The sequence below is a fragment of the Lissotriton vulgaris genome, chromosome 12 (genome assembly GCF_964263255.1).
Source record: "Lissotriton vulgaris chromosome 12, aLisVul1.2, whole genome shotgun sequence".
Taxonomy (NCBI): Eukaryota; Metazoa; Chordata; class Amphibia; order Caudata; family Salamandridae; genus Lissotriton; species Lissotriton vulgaris.
The window spans coordinates 78,421,669-78,442,005 of NC_141700.1; the positions used below are offsets into that span (position 1 = coordinate 78,421,669).

Here is a 20,337-nt window from a genome sequence, read left to right on the forward strand (position 1 = left end):
TGGGTTGGGAAGAAGAAATTGGTGGTAAGGGTTTTAGGCTGCAGGGATAGGTATATGTCAAGGGATGTAAAGTTTTTTTAGGGTTCAGGGTTGGTTGTATGAAATTTAGAGGTTAAGGGGCATATGTTTTTTTTTTTTTCAATTGGTTTAGGACGGGGACCAGGCATATGCGTCATCTCAGGTAAACGTTACCTCCAGCTGTAATAAGATCCACACAAGGCTGGCAGACCCGTTAAGTGAGAAAGGCAGTTGCTGAATCACCTCATCAGCAGGGAGCAGCAAAGACCACTGTGTTGTCACCACCACTGTTCCTATCTCCACAACCTTGGTGCTTCCCTTCAATAATCCCCACAATTCTCAGCAATAATCATAGGATTATTTCGTATGTCTTGGGTACAGTAAGCTAGTGCAGCTTTCAGGACTAATATGTGTACCTGTCATTTGCAGAAGAAGCAATATAGTTCCTTTCATGCCATTTACTTGCATACTTCCAGCCTTGTGTGTGCCTAAAAACACAGACGTAAAAAAACTGTAAGGCCCTGGCACACCACAGATGTGGCCTCTAGGTATATGCCTACAACTCCAGGACTCACTATAATTTTCCTTATTTTTCAGATCAGCAATGTGACGTTCTTCATCGTGGCTCCCTTGATGATGTACCTCATGCACCCCTATGCCAGGGAGCGCACGTGGGCAGTGCACGTCTTCTGGCCTATGCTGATGGTAGTAGGTATGTGTCTGCTAAACTCTGTTGTGTTTGGGGTTAGCGTGCATATATTTTGATTTGTTTGAGGCAATTTTACTCTGAGGAGTGCAATTGATTTGCTGTTTTCTTGCATTGAACTCCTGTGTCTCGCATTTGCAATGCTTAAATGTTGTTTCTTTAGTAATGTCTGAGTCATCGGATAAAGTCTGGCGCCCCAATCCAAGCGTAGGATTCTGCACCCGGAAAGAGAGCGTCCCACCCGTGGCTCTTAGTTTGTCCAGTGGACCTAAGGCAAGTGGAGCCCACCAGTCACTTTTAATTTTACTTGAAGACTTCCAGGTTGAGTTTATTAATAATCCTGTAGAATCCACATGCAGTGTATCCCTTTTTAGGTCTCGGCCTAGCGTACACTGCGCAGCATTGTCGCGCAGCCGAGAATTCATGTTTCTTAGTACGGGGGATTGAACCCGCCCCTCTTCTCCATTGGCTGGCTTCCTAAACGGAGGCCAGCCATTGGAGGAGAGGGGCATCACTCGTTCAAGCCCCGTCCTTTTCGGATTCAGGGGCGTGTTTTTTGCAGTTTTCTGGCCGTGACGTCATCCGTCACTCAACTGCAAAAACCACGCCCCCGAATGCGAAAATGGCGCTGCTTTTGTGACAATGTAATAAAGTTGGGTTGATGCACTGCTGGTTATGGTGAATTTGTTCACGTTCAATGTACTTTATTCAAGTTTGGTGGTGCTCAATTAGGAGGCGTCGAGAGCCCCACGACGTCAGGAAAATTACGAGATAAGTGAGACCAGATGGTATCTGGTGTCATCCCTAGTTGGCACACACTTTGGTTGTGTTCTCTTGGGTCAGAAAAACACTTTCATTCAGTATTCACTTAGATCATGTTTTATTTAAGGTTGTTCATAATTTGCGTTGTGTTTTATATTCTTTCATATCAAAGTTCATCAAATTATATCAAGTTTCAACATCAGGCAAATATCAAGGCGTGTCCAATGCATTTCGGGCACTAACACAATGTGCCCTTCATCAGGGAAATGACACTACAAATGAAGATAAAACAAAATATCAATAATGCTGATCTTGTCTCAATATTATTGCATTACGTTTCAGTTCACATAATACAGCATGCAAAAGAACGTGTTTTTCCTAAAACGTGTATCTCATGCACTTAATAACAGTTGGTGGTATTGTGAAAGGTAGTTGGGGTTTGTGCTGGGGGTTGTGAAAAGATCAATTCTGTTTATACTCACATGCCTGTCATGTCGATATAGCGGTTAATCTGTGGAGGTACAGGCGTTTGTTAGGTGTTTGTCAAGTTTACGAAAGAATTAAAAAAGCAAATGCGTGCGCGCTGTGAAGCAGCGCTGTGAGCTTCTGCACTAACCTGTGGGATGTTTAGAACGCGCTTTATCTCCGAGTCTGCCGGTTTTCGATGTGCCGGTAAAAGCAGTTAGCTTCCGGCTTTCATTAGTTTAAGGTGGTTCTCTCGGTCACATGGGATAGAGAGAAAGGAAAGACTATCATATGTAACCAGTTTAACGGGTTATGTGAATATGGTAGCGACGGGCAAACTTATTTCAGGCTGTGGTTGTTCTTGTTCTGTAGTGAGGCACGGGAATTAAAAAGTGAAGGATTCTGAAAGGAAGTGCACATGCGTGCTGAAAAAGTTAAAATTAATCGGTCATAACGGGGATTCGAACTCGGCTAAGGGGATGTGGTGCGTGGTGAGTTAAACGTTTAGCCGGTGAAGCTACTAGGTGGCAGTTATCGGTGTGGTGAAAATTATATGGGTTAAGCTAGTGTCAAGATGTCGGGAACATATCACACAATAACAATACAGACGATTTATAGAGCTATATATTTACAAGTAGCAAGAAAATTCTATCCTTTCGTTTAACCCCGCGGGTTTCTGGGTAGATAATTTCTGGATCCAATAGTTCTCTCTGCGTAAAAGTTGCTTGTTGTTATTTACACCCTCATACTTTGGAACAGTCTCTAGTACAATAAACTTAACTTGAGAAACATTGTGTTGGGATTCAACAAAATGAGCCGAAAGAGCTGATTTCATGTTCTTGAGTCTAATGTTTGACTTATGTTCGGTCAAACGTACTTTTATACGCCTCTCGGCTGCTTTTGTGACGCCATTTCTGCCCGACCGCCGCCGGAAGAAGTCGAGAAGCTGCTGTGTCCTCCGGTGAGTGTTTGCTGTCCTGCCCCCTCGTTGCTTGTGCTTGCTGTCCTGCCCCCCCTGGTTGCTTGTGCTTGCTGTCCTGCCCCCTCGTTGCTTGTGCTTGCTCCCCTGCCCCCCAGTTGCTCGTGCTTCCTCCCCTGCCCCCGTTGCTCGTGCTTGCTGTCCTCCCCCCTCGTTGCTTGTGCTTGCTCCCCTGCCCCCCGTTGCTCGTGCTTGCGGTCCTCCCCCCCCTTGTTGCTTGTGCTTGCTCCCCTGCACCCCCTCGTTGCTTGTGCTTGCTGTCCTACTCCCCTCGTTGCTCGTGCTTGCTGTCCTGCCCCCTCGTTACTTGTGCTTGCTCCCCTGCCCCCGTTGCTCGTGCTTGCTCCCCTGCCCCCACCCGTTGCTCGTGCTTGTTGTCCCCCCCCCTCGTTGCTTGTACTTGCTCCCTTGCCCCCCCTTGATGATTTTAGCCAGCACCAGTATTGAAATATTGATTATTGGGTGCATGCCACAGTTGGACACTGAAAGAGGAATGTCTGCAAACTCTTCCAAGTGGGTCTTCCGTTGGTGATATATCGGCCACTCGTCTTATATGCTACAGATCATAGACCACTCTCAGAGAGGGTGTAGCGTAACGGCCTGGGCCGCTGTCTTTGGAACTGGTGAATCTGCTCAACATCCTGTGATTCTGGTCAAATCTCTTAATGTCCCCGTGCCTAATTAAAAATATCTATTTGATATTGCGTAATGTAACTGATGGTCATGTAAAGCTCTGCAATATGTTCAGGTCGAGTTTACGCTATATAAAACTGCAACTAAAGAAATACTCTTCAGAGGCACCATTCAATTTGGATAATGGTCAGCCTTACAAACCTAAGTCAGTTGTTTAAGTTGGGTGATTCAACCACAGAGGTCGGTCCGAACATCTAGCATTTATCTGGGGTTCTTTCTCTCCCCCACAGTGATAAAACTTTACATCCATGGGCGTCCGCAGGTAGGGGCAAGGGGGGGCACTTGCCCCCCCCCCGGATCACCCGGCCTGCAATGTCTGGTGCCGTGCCGTGGTGGTGGTGAGTCAGTGTGGCATTTATTTTCCATTTTCATTTCCATGATTGTTAGAAATAATGGACAGATGATCGGAATTTCGGAAGTCAGAAGTTTTAATTTTGTAAGCAGGCCTCTTCATTGTATCATTTTAGGCCAGCAGCAGGCAGCAGCACCAAATCCCTATGACATCATGACGGAGAGTGCTGCGCCTGGTGCGCCACCTATCCTACGCTGCAAAGTACCGCGCCGGGCGCGCCCGCGATTTCGGTCACACACACAGCCCACACCCACACAGTGGTGTTTCCAGGCCAGAGCCGTGACACCGTTAATATTAGGAGCAGGTCAGCCCGCCAAGCAGGAATTTGGGAAAACGGCTGCTGACTGTTCCGAGTAGCATTTTTCAACTAGCGAAGGTCTGCAAGTAAGACTCAGAGAATTTCCTAGAAGTAAAGACTTTGTGACACAGTATGTTTTTGATTCTGAGATCTATAGTACCACCAGAGACATTGATTTGTTTGTGCAAGATATTTCGGGGTGGCGAGCAACAGTGCTTCTGAATGCTTATAAAATCCCAGAGGCGCCAATTCGGAGAGGTTAGAACCGGGTAAGGTCGTCATTTGATTAAACTTTTTAGCACCGAATAAAAGGCGGGCTACAGAGGGAAACGCTGATCTGAGGGAGCCAGTCAAACATTTGCAAGGGGTTTTCATAGTGAACATGTGAAATAACAAGAAATTGGACAGATATTTTTTTCTGGTTTGGGTATAAAAGATTGAATGTGTTTTTACTGTCTCAGCTGGTATGGTACACTTTTGGATAGATAGTTTAAGCGTGAGTCTTGAACTAAAAAAAGACATTTTGATGAATTAGAGCAGAACCTTTAACAGAATTCAGAAAAGGTCTGGGATACCATTGCGCAATCGTGCCTGAATACCTAAATGGTCTGTAGTGTTACACAAATGCATAATTTGCAGCTGTAGACTTACACTGTTTGTAGTGTTACACATATGGGTAGTCATGTCTGAAGACCTATATGGTCTGTAGTGCTACACGTATGCATAATCGCTGCTCTAGACATACATAGTTGGTACGTAGTGTTACACGTATGGATGGATATTCGTGGCTTAAGACCTACATTGTCTGTGTTGTTACATATTTGTGTAATCGTGGCTTAAGACCTACATGGGCTGTAGTGTTGGACGCATGGGTAATCATAAATGAAGGTTTACATGGTGTGTATATAGTGTCACACGTATACATAACTGAGGCTGAAGCTGTTGCACATATGCGTAATCATAGCTGACGACCTACATGATCTGTAGTGTTACAGCAGACAAGTAAACAGGTGGAAGACATGGTTTTTGCCTCCCTGCCGGACTGCATCTATCTGAAATGTGTTTAATCTAATCAAAAATGAATGGTTTGTGTGTATTATCTGAAGGCGGTTTAGGGGTTCACGACCTTTCCAGGCATCAGCTTAGGTCCCACTGGTTCGCTCACTGCCTTTGTTGGTTAAGGATGGGTTTGGGTCCGGGATGAATATGGTGCCTGCGTGGCAGGATGCATTCATTGATTGCGCGTGGCGTCTGTGCTGGGATCAGCGCGTGGCACGGACACACGCACGATGCTATCTCCGGGGCTCTGCACAAAACACATCTCTCACCGTGCGTGCACGAGGGAAGCCCCGGCCTCCTCGGATCCCAATGTCTTTCCTCCTGAGCGGCTGCGGCACTCTGAAATGATTCCTTATTATTTGGGAATAATCCGCCCTATCCTGCCAGCGGGTCCACACACGGGCCCTGTTTGAAGCCAGTGTTTAGAGGCTTTCAAGTCTGTGCCTCATCATAAGGCCTTCCCAGCTGTCGAGTTAAACTGTTGTCGCCTTCCACCACATCGATCTGCCTCAAACTCATTTAGGCCACTGTCGAACCCTCTATGGGGCAGGTTTGGCTTTCTAACTGCCCCTTTCTGATTTGAACGAGCTATGAGTGCCCCCCACACGTACATATATCACCCTCTCTGCTATTGTTGCTACAAAACTCTACTCAGACTGTCACCGGGTTGTTACTCCTTCAGCTCCTCTGTTTCTCTCCTTGTGTTCACACACTCCTCCAAACTCAGCCATGGCCGCCCGGCAAGATTAGAGAGAGATTGAAGGTCCGGGCTTGCCTGCTCCCAAGCTTGAAGTTGAAGAGAGACAGTAAGTCATAAAGATAGCATGTCCAGGTCCTTGCGGCCGCGGGCTATAAATAGCTGATTTTGCAGCGAGGTGAGGTGATGTTTGAACCCCCTGGACTGCTCCGTAATGACGTTAACCTTTTGCCCCCCCCCCCCTGGAAAAAATTCTGCGGACGCCCATGTTTACATCTGGGAATTGTGAATCCTAAAGGAGAGTAAGACGTCTTCTACTGCTAATATTAGAGTGAAATCTCATTTTACCTGAATTTGTCTTCTTTCTCAGCATCCAAGCGCTGGGCTCGGATTGATAAAAAGTGAGACATGGGTGACAACTAATGCTTAAACGTAACCCACAGAAAATTGAAAAGACATGCTTTTATCTGTATTGTGTTTTTTTCAGACCAAATGTGTTGTTATTGGGGCTTTTCAGTCCTATTGGAAGAAATGGAAAAATACTGCAATTTTATATGAACCAAGGGGGTGTGGAGGGTTTTGTTTGAAGGGGATGTGTCTTCTGCCAAAAGTTTAGGCACCCACTGTGCTTTTCACAACTTACATAAAGTAGTTAGTAGCTGGTGGCTTACTCTACATTACCAAGCTTATCTGTAATGTCAGTTAGGTATCTGTTATATCTTTGACCGACCACTTGTCACAGCCCCGAAAACTCCCCCTCACCACACCTGCTGCAAATTGATCCCACTCTTAAATAGGCAGCCTTAAAAAAGGGGGTTTCTTTCTTCAGCTGTGATTTTCACATCTGAGCAGATGTACTAGAGCAGATCTCATCTATCAAATATGCCTGCTCCGCTTTAATAAATGTATTCATTGTGGGCAACTCGGATGGATGAGAGTTGTCAGACGTAAATCACATTTGCTGTTGCCTGGGGACACACTAGCCCTGGCTAGAGGGGGAAGTGACCCTGCTCAGTTGCCAGTCATGAGTGGAAATCTGTAGTGCCTAAGCCATTTATACTATGGGTTGGCATGCAGATGAAAGCGACGCTGGTTACTCCCTGATTTTAAAATGTCACGTGTTGTTCAATCAAAGTAGGAGCACCTCCCTTCATCTTACTAAACATCAGCCCTCCAGCTGCTAAGCCTCAGGGCAAGCAGTGTCATTGTGTCGGTCACTGAGCAGTGGCACTGCTGAAAGAATGTGTTGCTGCCGGGCCAACACACCCTCCAGGGAACCGGCTGGGCCAGCTAACTGGCACTCCTGGAATTTGAAGCCTCTCTCTTAAAACTCTGTGCAATCTCTGATATTGAGCTTGGCTGCCTCACCCAGGAAGGGAAGCCATTCTTGAGCGGTTAGGGGGAATGCATGCATGTCCATATACCTAGGCAGGGGCGGCTCCTCCATTAGGGCGGCGGAGCGTCGCCCCACTGCTTTCTCACCATGCGAGAAGCAAAAACATAAAATGGTAAAACTACAATTTTATGTTTCTGCTTCTTGTACTGCGAAAAAGCAGAAGGGTTTGGTTGGGGGCGGGCGGGTCTGCTGGAGTCCAGGGGAGGAGTGGCTTGCCCACTCTGAGGGCGCTGACTGTTGGGCCGACCAAACCAGTTATACGCACTTTGCCTTTTCTCCATGTCGGCTGCCGACATGGAGAAAATAGCCTTCCCATGAACACCTGTGTGGTTGGCATCCCAGCCAATCACACCGCTGCCATTGCAGCGTTGTGATTGGCTATGGTGAGGGGAGGGAGGCTGCTTGCTTCCTGTTCCAGGAAAACGCAGGACCTGCCCCAGAACTGGAGCGGGACCTGGGAAGGTAAGTTTATTATTATTTCATTTTAATTTAACCCTTGCGCGACCCCCCAACTAGCCCCCCTAACCACGGGTCGCCAGCCGCGACTGTACCTGAGACTCCACTGAGCAGGTTCTGTATCTGTGGGAGTGCAGGCCACATGTTCATAACAGGCTGTCTTCATGAAAGGTCATGGACAAGAGTAAATATTACTTATCAGGCCCATCAATCATTTAAAAGGTACTGGGACTGGCTGGCCACGTGACATTATTTGCACACTACCAGTGATATAAGATGTGAGTGATATGAAAACACTTAGGTACTAGGAAACAGAATAAATATTGACTGATGTTTAGAATGAACAGAAACACAGGAAGTTTAAGCATTTAGGGGTTGTATGGCCATATTTGGAATATCTGATTTACAACATATTTCAGAAGGTCAAGTAGGGGCGCGGGAAGACCAGGACAGCATTTCTAAATGGAAGTAGCGCGGAGCCGGTAAAAAGCGAGAAGGGGCTGGTCTATAGAGGTCTGCTGTGGTGGCTAGAAGGTCTCGATCTTGGATGAGTCTAGTAGTTGTATATCTGCAACTAGATAGAGTGGGGCAGTGGCAGTTTTGTCCATTTTTAGAAGTGTTGAAGAAGTTAGTGTGTGTTTTTAATTTAAATAAGAAGTAGTCCTGTACATGTGAAGAGTGTGGAAGAGAGCAGACTTGTCAAGTACTTTGTTTCTAAAAAGATGATGAAAGAAGCAGGTATGTATCGAGAAAGACTGGAGCATGTGAAAATTGGAGAAGATAGATCCTGCGTCTTACAAAGAGTTGTGAAAAAACTGAGCTCCCTTTAGAACGTTTAGAGATGGAGCAGCTTTTTGAATGGTGGAGAAAAAGACAGATGTCGATAGAAAATATGAGTGACTAACTGGACTTTGACTTTGCAGAAGGAGCAGCCATTTTGCTGGAAAGATGAGGCAAGGCACAGGTTTGTGTCCAGAGCATCCAGAATATTCAATGGGCAATAGTGAATAAAAGGGATGCCCCCCCCTTCCCCGAAATGAAATGAAATGAAATGAAAATGTGACTTGTAGAGCGCTGCAGCTGCCCTGAGGCGTCCAGGCGCTAAAGCAGAAGAAGCACTCTTGAGGTTACTTTTATGCATTGAATAGCAGGGTTTTTAGCTGTTTCCGGAACGTAGTCAGGTTGGGGTTGTTCCTCAGCTGCAGAGGGAGGGAGTTCCAGAGTTTGGAAACATTATACGAGAAGGAGCGTCCTCCTGCTCTGGCTCTGCGTATTCTGGGGATTTCGGCCAAAAATGCTGTTGAAGAGCGAAGAGATTTGTTGGGCCTGTAGGGAGAAATCAGGGGGCGATTGATGTCTGGGCCCGTTTCCCAGAATGTCTGGTGGGCGATACAGAGTGATTTAAATTTTACTCTGTCCCCGACAGGTAACCAGTGCAGGGTTCTGAGTGACATCAAGTAGACAGTGAGAGTGACGCTCGAGTTGTCATGATGTCACTGAGAGCCCGGGGGTGAAAACATGCCTATTCATTACTTTTTACTCATCTACAATTTTATGTTATGCATGGCCCCAGAAATCATCTGCCCTGCTTGCAGCTGAAACCCAGGGGAAGAGGAGTAACAGGCCAGCCATACGTTACATGGTCAATTCTTCATGCCCCTACTAAAAAAAATATATATATATATATTTATATATATATCACTGACTGCCGCCCACCCAGTTTCATATTGGGCTGATAATGAAAAAAATAAGTAGATCTTTATTGCTGCATTTCTTTGCATGACTGATAATACCCCAGGTTTATGTTTGATGTCGGCAAAGCAATGTCGATAACAGCACGCGGGATATAACAGATGTTATAGCACTGCCGCCTGTGTGTTGTTTCTGGGGTCAGATATACTGATGTGGCGTTATCAATGCTTTCAATGAAACATTACAAAAGAAGAATAAAACTAGAAATGTTATTTTATGTTTCGCTCCTTGCTGATGTCATCACGCACCATCTCTTTCCATCTAGGTATCTTCTCAGCCTATTATCACATGACCCTGAGTTACCTGGGGCAGCTGCTGGACGAGATTTCCATCCTCTGGATTCTGGCGGTGGGATATTCTATATGGTTCCCACAGCCTCACTTTCCAAACTTCATCAAGGACAGGTAAGGATGGATGGACAAATGCTGTGAGTGTGGCGGTGAGGGCATGGGCGCAGAAAAAATATACAGATGCATTCACAAGAGTAGGTAATGTTCCAATTTAAAAGAACAACTAATTGAATGTGCTTTGATATAAAATTGGTAAAAATTTAGAGACTTACAAAACTAATGTTTGTGCCATGGCTTAGAACAGCCACTTACCTAGACATGGGGAAAATCCCCTCCTGGACCACCTTTATGGAGTCTTCTGATGAACCTATCTGATTCTCCTTTCAGCATTCATCTCTTCTCCCTTCCCTCAACACTTTCTATTTACTGACCTTTCATTCCTCTCCTTTTTATGTTTATTTCTTTCCCTTTTCCATCCTGTTTGTCTCTTCTGTTTGCCTTACTCTTTCTGTCTTTTTTTTCCACTCATATCATTTCTCTTTGGCTGCGCACTGTACTTGTGGCAGCTCTTCCCTATGCCTACATGCCTTATTTGTTAGAATTTATTAGGTCGAACCTCCCGGACAGTGAAAGCTGTCTGGTTTAGAAAGGTATACTGTGAGCTTACCAAGAAAAGACATAGGGTTGCAGCGTGCCAATTACTTACCACTGGTTGGCTTTTTTGCCACTCTTATATGCTTGCATTCTATTGGGTGGCCTTCCATGTTCCAGCCTGCCTATATTGTGTTTATCCTCCACCTGGAAAATAGCCTCTTTATATTCTTTTTGAAAGGCTGGCTTCTTTGTTTCCTCTGCTTGCCTTTAGTGAATTATTTTTTTCTTTTTTGTTTAAGCACTCAATTAGAGTGCATGTGTTTTGCAGCTCTCTCCTTTCTGTGCTTTCCTCCACCCCACATTGCTTTTTCTCTCCCAGGTGGGTCTCTAACCATGTGCTCCACGTTGCTCTTTTGCCTGTGATTTTCCCCTCGTGTTGCTTTTCCACACATTTTTTAAAAAGCTCTTTGCCCTACTTTATAATAGAGCCCTTGCACACGACTTTTTTTTCCATTTACCGATCCACCTCCAAGAGAGAATAGGGGCATTCTTTTAGACAGATGTGAAATGACATGAAATTTCATTTCAGACAGATGTGCAATCTGAAATGAACATGCAGGGACCAATTTGCTAATGTGAAGTTGGAATTCAGGCAGGAGTCAAGACCTGAATCCAGAGATTTCACTTAAGTTGAACGAGAACAGCGACGACGGAGGATAGCATGGAGAGTTGAAAGAAGAGGTGTGTACAGTGAAGAGGAATGCGAGTGAAGTCTTTGTAGCAGTGTTGAGGTTCAGAATGTGGAGGGGACCTTCAATCCTTGGTCATAGTCAGACATTGTCTCAGGAGATGAATGTCAGTGCGGGCTGGTGGTTGGAGATGCCTGGTAAAGAACTGTACAAACAGAGAGCATTAGGAAATTGAGAGCCAATCCAAGAGCCCGTCTCAGTGCCTTGCTGCTAGCCGTGCCAATCAACAGGGCTACCACTTCATGAACCATGGAACAGTGTGGGTTGTCGTAGCCCATTTCCACAATTCACAGCACAGACACTAGGCATTAGCGCTTGGCCTGTCTTTTGTGTTTCCAGTGCAGTTTGTGTTGCTACCTTCAACTCATTTCTTGTGCTTTCTGTTACAGGAGACAGTTTGCCTCAGCTGTTTCTGTAGCTGCCTGCGTCACCACCCTGATGTCCTTCGCCAAACCAACAGTCAACGCATACGTACTCAACTGCGTCACTTTCCACATCATCTACGTGCTTGTGCTGGAAATGAGAAAGTAAGATACAGCAATGTTCTCATTCATAGAGTGTGTTTCTCTGCTTGAGCTTTGGGTTAGTAGGGATGGGGATCATTGGACGCTTAGTACATCAAGTGAGTACTACTGGTAAGTCTCCTTCCACCGAGCCCTACTCTTCCTCATCACAGTCCTGACAGTAAAAGGTGACTGATGTGAGGGGGCGACCACAAAGGCCTTTAAAGTCCTTCTATTCCCTTTCCATGCAAGGAGGCCATAGAGACCTGTCCTGCCTTCGAAGGCACACAAGGCATGCATCATTGTGGCCCATGTGGTTATACCGGTCCCGAAACTCCACCGGAGAAGGAAGGTAAGTTACTCGTCAATGACCATCATATCAATCTCCAGATAAGTCTATAACAGGAATCTCATATCTCCAAATCTTCAATCAATACACTTGCATGAGGAGAGTCTTACCAAAGTTGGATCCAAGACGCAGCGATGCAAGAGGACACCACCTCCAGAAATGACGATGAACGGTCCCTCTGCTCCCTGAGTGCAGGTCTGTTAACGCTGGGCACGTGTGGGCTGGAGACCAGACACGAGAATAAACATGTCAGAAACAAGAAGAATAAAGCAACTGCAACTAAGAAAACCAGCATTGGCAACGTCCGTGGGTCTTCGGGAAATACATGGCTTTACAAATGGTTTTTAGCCACGCTGCACAATATCTGCTGCATGCAGCTGCTTTTCTATTTTTTTTATTTTTTGCTACTGATCCGAGTCGTTAGTAACTAAAAATGAAAAAAATACCTGAAAGCATTATGCCATTTAAATAGTACTTCACAAGCACAATGTGTTCACCTTGCACTTAGTACACATTTTGAAAGCATGGTTGATGCTGTATGATATCCTGTGAAGCATGTGTGTATGCCCCTGTTCATTATATAAATTCCTTTAATCAAAAAGTTGGGACTACCTCCTGTTGACTTCTGTTGAGACATTGTTTTGCATGATACTATATGTACCCAGGTCTTACCAGGGCTTACGGGTCTCGCCGGTGGTTTGCAATGTTTACAAACTGTGACCTGAATAAGAATCAGGACAATAATAGTGACAGGAAACCCAACCAATGGGCGAGCTCCGCGACCCTGAATGTTCTTGGTAAGCCACAATATGTCTCATGACAGACAGCGCATGTGCTGTCTAGTTAAGAAGGCATATGACACCGACACAGGGGAGCACATTGTCCTATGCATGACCTACCGAAAGATTCAAAGGTCAAACCTGCTATTTGAACTCAGTGAAATGCCCAGTCCTGCAAGAGAAAACCAACAGAATAGTCTTCAGAAGCATCAATGAACCTCCGCACCTGTTCCCCTCACTTAACACACAGGAGAACCGAGGTGTCCATCTCTGAGCGTGAACCGCAGGCATTTGACTGAATGGTAAAAAATGAACCCACACAAATCTACTGGATACATTGACATCTTATCTCAAAAGCCATAAAAAATTAACCCCAGTCACTTAACAGGCAGGGATCATTCCAAGTTACATACCACTCTAGTCCTGATTTAGTGTTTGGCAGACCGGTTACTCCACCAGAAATGTGGTGGAGCAGCCTGACCGCCAAAGTGCCGGACCACCCGCTCTCTTTCGAGTTGGGTAGACCATCATGTTTCTGATGGTGGTGCCACCGCTGGCTCTGCCGTCAAAATCCCCATACTGATGGATGAAAGATTTGACGTTCATCCTATTTAGAGTGTACTGTCAGATTTGTTTTTATAGGACGCCAATCTGATACAGGAGAAAAATGACCACAACACCCTTGAGAAAACTTTTAGTGGTTTATGTTTTTTCAAACACAAACTCCCACTTTAGGAGTTAGTTATAGGAAATCAGAATTTTCCTGAGTGCCCACCTGATGCACGCTCAGTGCCCAGCTATGTATTAATGCCTTCCGAGGAACCTCGGTGGTGGCAGCTGCTGTGCGGGCACAGAGGTTTCCTTTGGACCACTGGTAGGGTGACCAACCGTCCGTAAATTTCACGGACAGTCCGTAATTTCAGCCGTCTGTCCGTTGTCCGTGAAGGATTCTTTAACGGACGCCATTTGTCCGTAATTTTAACCACTCACCTCCCTTCTTGACTCTAGTTGGAAGGCAGTGACCCCGGGGGTCAAGAGGACTCTCCTAACCACCCGGAACCTCCTCTCCCACAATTACTGCCGAGTCTTATCGAGGGGGGAGTCCCCACCGGGGAGGACTGATCGAATACACTGTCGACACACCACACTTACGAACGGACACCACACCGTAAATCTTTATCAAGTATGAATTTTATCAAGATAAAAGTAGGGAGCAATACACAGCGATCGAGGGATCGCGAAAGTCTCGTAACAGGGGAACGGGGAAGCGGGACAGTCTTAAAGGGCCAGCTGGCGCACCACGTACCCGGCGCACAGTTCTCAATCCTCGAACTGGGGGGTACGGGGGCTGGCGATGGGACTTGCTGTCCTACTCACTTCTAGTTCAGATGGTCGTGAGGGTAGAGTTGATGGTCCAGCCGGACCAGAGAGTTCTTCAAGCCGCGACGAGGTCAGCAGGGCTTGGTCAGGAGTACTATGTCGTACTTGTGGGCAGGTGGAGCCGCGACAGCGTCAGCAGGGCTCTGGATGGTTCAGGTCTCGTGCTTCGAGAGGGAGCAGCGACAGCGTCAGCAGGGCTCCGATGGTTCAGGTCTTGCGCTTTGAGAGGGAGCCGCGACAGCGTCAGCAGGGCTCTGGATGGTTCAGGTCTCGTGCTTCGAGAGGGAGCCGCGACAGCCTCAGCAGGGCTCCGATGGTTCAGTTCCGTAGATTCGAGGATGAGCCGCGACGACGTCAGCAGGGCTCAGTGGGTCAGTGTCTGTTCTCCTCAAGGTCAGCCGCGATCAGATCAGCAGGGCTTTCTTGTCCAAGATACAACTGCCGACTAGATGGAAGGTAGGCTGTCTTATAGTACTGGAGCTCTTTAATGTCCGGACCCTCAGAGGCAGGGGGCCGGAGGTCCGAGGGCCAGGCGCTTGATTGTCTGGGCGGTTGATTCTTTGATGCTTTGGACCATGCGTCCAGGGAATCCCAGACGCCCATCAGGGCCTGGAGCCAGCTCACCAGGAGGCCCACGGTGCAATAGAAACCAGCCCCCCGGGGATAGTTCAGAGGTGTGAGGGGAACCAGTTCCTCGGAAGGGGTCCGGAGGTGTAATGGAAGTCTTGGTTTCGGGTACTTGGGGAGTCGATCACCCCCCCGGGCGGATCTGGGCGCGCCGGACGCGCACGCTTAGCTGTAGCCAGGAGTGGCCAGGGCTGCCGAAAGGAGAGAAGCCGGCCGGCCGGGGTGGCTAAACATGGAGTCTGATGGTCACGTGCACGGGTGCAGGCACACGGTCTGGGGATCGTCTCAGGTCCGGGGTAGGAGTGTCATGTACAGTTCTGGGTGGAAGGGAATCAGTTCCACCCATAATTCTGGGGCTGCAGAGAGCAGCGAGGACCATGCCACAGGCCGGGTCCAACATGCGTCCCCTCCAGCTGAAAGACGAGGAGAACTACCCATCCTCTTGGGGGTTCTCTTTGCTGAGGCGGAAGAAGCGGGACAGGCCGTCGGCGTTGGCGTGGTCTGCACCGGGCCTGTGTTCCACAGTAAAATCCATCCCTTGGAGGGAGATGGACCAGCGTAGCAGTTTAGGGTTCTCTCCTCTCATCTGCATGAGCCACCGGAGAGGACGGTGGTCGGTCTGGACCCGGAAGTGGGTCCCGAACAGGTAGGGCCTCAGTTTCTTCAAGGCCCAGACTACTGCAAAGGCTTCTCATTCGATGGTGCTCCATCTCTGCTCCCGGGGTAGTAGCCTCCGGCTTATAAAGGCTACCGGAGGATCAATCCCCTGGTCGTCCACTTGGGAGAGCACTGCTCCGATGCCATGTTCGGAGGCGTCGGTCTGGACCACGAACTCTCTGGAGTAGTCAGGGGCCTGTAGTATTGGAGCGGTGCACATGGCCTGTTTCAATTCCTCAAAGGCCTTCTGACAGGCGGGGGTCCACATAACCTTCTTGGGGTTGGCCTTGGCTGTCAACTCTGTGAGGGGGCCTACAATACTCCCGTACCCCTTGATGAATCTACGGTAGTACCCTGTGAGCCCTAGGAAGGCCCGCACTTCGGTCTGGGTCGTGGGGCTCTCCCAGGCAGTGATCGCGTCTATCTTGGGTTGGAGTGGGGCTACAAGGCCGCTTCCGACCTGGTGTCCTAGATATACCACGGAGCTTTGTCCAATTTGGCACTTACTAGCTTTAATGGTGAGCCCGGCTCGACGCAGGGCGTCCAACACCTCCCAGAGGTGGTGCAGGTGCTCGGGCCAGTGAGCACTGAACACCGCAATGTCGTCGAGATACGCTGCGCTGAAACCTTCCAACCCGGCCAGGACCTGATTGACCAGTCGCTGGAAGGTGGCGGGGGCGTTTTTCATGCCAAAGGGCATGACACGGAAGTGGAAATGGCCATCCGGAGTGGAAAAAGCAGACCTTTCTTGGGCCCTCTCCGTGAGGCCGATCTGCCAGTAGCCACTGTTGAGATCGAAGGTACTGAGCCGACCCTAGGCGGTCAATCAGTTTGTCGGCTCGGGGGATGGGGTGTGCGTCAGTTCGGGTGACTGCGTTGAGTCCACGGTAGTCTACCCAGAACCTCAGCTCAGGAACGGTGCCGGGGGCGGCCGCCTTCGGAACCAGGACCACGGGGCTAGCCCATGGGCTGTCGGAAGGCTTCCACCACTCCTAGGTCCAACATTTTGTCGACCTCCGCCTTGATGCAGGCTCGGACTCGGCCCGGGACTCGGTAGGCTCTGTGCCGTACCGGAGGGCTGTCCCCGGTGTCCATGTCGTGGACGCACCAGCTGGTGACGCCGGGGGTGAGGGAAAAGAGGTCTGAGAATTGTCCCAGCAAGTGGTGACATTCTTCACGCTGTGAGGGGGTGAGGAAGGAGGAGAGGCTCACTCCTTCTACGGAGCCATCTTGATCCCTTGAACACAGGAGGTCGGGTAGAGGGTCCGTTTCCTCTTCCTCTCCGTCGTCTGTGGCAAGGAGTAACCCCAACTCAGACCGCACAAAATGGGGTTTGAGCCGGTTTACGTGTAACACTTTCAGGGCGTTCCTGGCTGATTTCGTATCAACGAGGTAGGTGACCTGGCTCTTGCGCTCTATCACCCTAAAGCAGAGGTCTTCAATCTGTGGGGCGCGACCCCCAGGGGGGTCGTGGAGTCCTGGGAAGGGGGTCGCAGATTCTGCCAGAGTGCAGTTCCTGGCGTCGGGCTGATCGAGGGTGCTCAAGGCGGAGGCCGCCTAATTCACACCGAGGTGTGAAAAACATCAAAGCCTTGTTAACAAGTAAAGGTCTTTTAAAGACCTGTGATAGTACTCTGGTGTGCCTTTGTGTGTGTCCAAGCTGTTTCAGCCAGGCTGACATACACGAGCTGGGGGACGAGCTGGGGGGTGGTAGAGGAGGCTGTAGCCCTTTGAGTTCAATGGACTTAGCTGTGGGTTTATTTTTACTTTTAACGTTTTATATAGCGCTAGTTTAACCCGTAGGTATCAGAGCGCTTTACAAATACACAGTAAACAGCAGAAGGACAGCAGAAGGACATTACAATCATATCATTGGTTCAAGTCCCACAGGCCCTCATACCTGGCGCCTGTGCAGGAGAAATGTGGCGGAGAGTCTGTTCTTCATGGTGAGATGTTTTCACAGCCATCTGACACCCCCCCCACCCCCCCCCCCCCAAGCAGGGAGGCACAGAGATGCCCTCCCATGAGAGAGGAAGACAAAGCAGAGAGATACTGACCCCCCATGAGAGAGGCACAGACAAGGTGGGTGAATGAATGATGGGTGGATGGATGGATGAAAGGGTGGACGGATGAAGGATGTATGGATGGATGGATGAAAGGGTGGATGGCTGTATGGATGGACGGATGGAAGGATGAAAGGGTGGACGGATGTGTGAAAAGGTGGGTGGATGAATGATGAGTGGATGGATGTAAAGATGAAAGGGTGGATGGATGGATGAAGGATGGATGGATGTGTGAAAAAATGGGTGGATGGAGGATGGATGAAAGGGTGGATGGAAGGATGAAAGGGTAGATGGATGAGGGATGGATGTATGGATGGATAAAAGGTTGCATGGATGAATGATGGATGGATTTGTGAAAAGGTGGGTGGATGAGTGAGGGGTGAATGGATGGATGTAAGGGTGGATGGATGAAGGATGGATGGAAGGATGGAAGGATGAAAGTGTGGATGGATGGATGAAGGATGGAAGTATGGATGGATAAAAGGTTGCATGGATGAATGATGGATGCATGGATGGATGTGTGAAAAGGTGGGGGATGAATGATGGATGGGTGGGTGGATGGATGGATGAAAGGGTGGGTGGATGAAGGATGGATGTATAGATGAAAGGGTGGATGGATATATGGATGGAATAATGAAAGGGTGGATGGATTAATGAAAGGTTGGATGGATGAAGGATGGATGTATGGATGGAAGGATGAAAGGGTGGATGGATGAAGGATGGATGTATGGATGAAAGGGTGGATGGATATATGGATGGAATAATGAAAGGGTGGATGGATGAAGGATGGATGTATGGATGGAAGGATGAAAGGGTGGATGGATGAAGGATGGTGTATTGGTGGATGGATAAAAGGTTGCATGGATGAATGATGGATGGATGTGTGAAAAGGTGGGTGGAAGAATGATGGATGGATGGACGGGTGGATAGGTAAAGGATGGATGTATGGATGGAAGGATGAAAGGGTGGATGGATGATGGATGTATAAAAGGTTGCATGGATGAATGATGGATGGATGGATGGATGGATGTGTGAAAAGGTGGGTGTGTGGATGGACGGGTGGATAGGTAAAGGATGGATGTATGGATGGAAGGATGAAAGGGTGGATGGATGAAGGATGGATGGATGTGTGGAAGTGTGGGTGGATGAATGATGGATGGATGGATGTGATGAGGTCTAACAGGCGCATTTATGGTTGTCGATAGTTGTTTATGATGAGGAGTACCAGTTTCTAGAATCTTTTGTCGGAAGGGGGTCCTTACGCCTAAAAAGGTTTTACAAGGGGGTCTCGGCATCAAAAAGTTTGAAGACCTCTGCCCTAAAGGGTCCAGTCCACTTGTCCTGCAAGGCACAAGGTTCCACTGGGGACATGACCCAAACCTGTTGGCCTGGTTGAAACTCGACCAGAGTGGCATTCTGGTCGTACCAGCGTTTCCTCTCCTCTTGGCTGGCCTCCAGGTTGGCCTCGGCCAGTTCGCGAAACTTCCGCGTCTGGTTTCGGAGGGCCAGGACGTAGGAGAACACTTCGGGGAGTGTGCTCGGGGGGGGGGGCTGTTTCCCAGCCTTCCTTGACCAGGCTGAGGGGACCCCGGATGGGCTGCCCATAGAGCAGCTCGAAAGGGCTGAACCCCAAGGATTTCTGGGGTACCTCTCGGTAGGCGAACAGGAGGCAGGGTAGGAGGACGTCCCACTTGCGTCTCAAGGGCTCCTCGAGACCCATGATCATCCCTTTCAGGGTGCGGTTGAACCGCTCAACCAGGCCGTTACCCTGGGGATGGTAGGGGGTGGTGAACCGGTATGACACCCCACACTGTTGCCAGAGGGACTTCATATACCAGGAGATAAAGTTGGTGCCTCGGTCGCTTACCACTTCCCGGGGGAATCCCACCCGGGAGAAGATCCCCATGATGGCCTGGCCCACGACCGGGGCCGTCACGGTCCGGAGGGGGATAGCTTCGGGGTATCGGGTGGCGTGATCGACCAGAACCAGAATGAAACGGTGGCCTAAGGAGGTCTGGGGGTCCAGGGGTCCGACGATGTCGATTCCCACCCTTTCAAAGGGGGTACTGACAACGGGGAAGGGCTGGAGGGGAGCCTTACGCTTGCCTCCGCTTTTGCCGCTAGCCTGACACGTGGGGCAGGACTTACTGTGGTGTTCCACATCGGCCCGCATGTGGGGCCAGTAGAAATGGGTCACTAGTCGTTGGAAGGTCTTATCTTGGCCCAGATGTCCCGCCAGGGGCACATCGTGGGCCAGGTTGAGGAGGAGTCCGCGGAAACGTAGGGGTACCACCAGCACGCGGGCTGACCCTAGTTCAGCGGTCTTCTGTCACTGTACAGTAGGCCATTTTTCCAGTAAAGGTAATGGGAGCCGGACTGGTCTCAAGCGGCCTGGGCTGCGGCCTGTCGCCGGAGCCCCTCTAGGGCAGGAGGTCTGCTCTTGGCAGAACTCCTCCCGGGACGGTCCTCCCTCTTGCGCCACTGGGCCAACTCGGGGAGATCTGCTAGGGTGGGGACTGGTTCGACAGCGGGTCCGAGGGGACCTTCGTCGGATGCGTTTTCTTCGATGGGGGGCTGGTCGAGGACCGTGGGGTGCTCGCCACCCTCGGGGACATAAGGGGTTGAACTGGGGAACTCGGGCTCTTCGTTCCCGGGGTTGGAAATTCTGGCCGTCATGGCTCGGGTGCTCACAAAGGCCCATTGGGGCAGTCCT

At 49.0% G+C, this 20,337-nt stretch overlaps 1 protein-coding gene across 7 annotated transcripts in view; it reads left to right on the top strand.

Annotated features, from left to right (window-relative positions):
* Positions 1 to 20,337, top strand: part of ACER1 (alkaline ceramidase 1) — a 113,586-nt gene that overhangs the window by 75,761 nt on the left and 17,488 nt on the right. For all 7 annotated transcript variants that reach the window (XM_086947220.1, XM_086947217.1, XM_086947219.1 and 4 more), the window contains 3 exons: positions 616 to 730; positions 9,899 to 10,037; positions 11,656 to 11,793. In XM_086947220.1, coding sequence (XP_086803346.1) covers positions 616 to 730; positions 9,899 to 10,037; positions 11,656 to 11,793 — 392 coding nt within the window. The remainder of the gene's footprint in view (positions 1 to 615; positions 731 to 9,898; positions 10,038 to 11,655; positions 11,794 to 20,337) is intronic.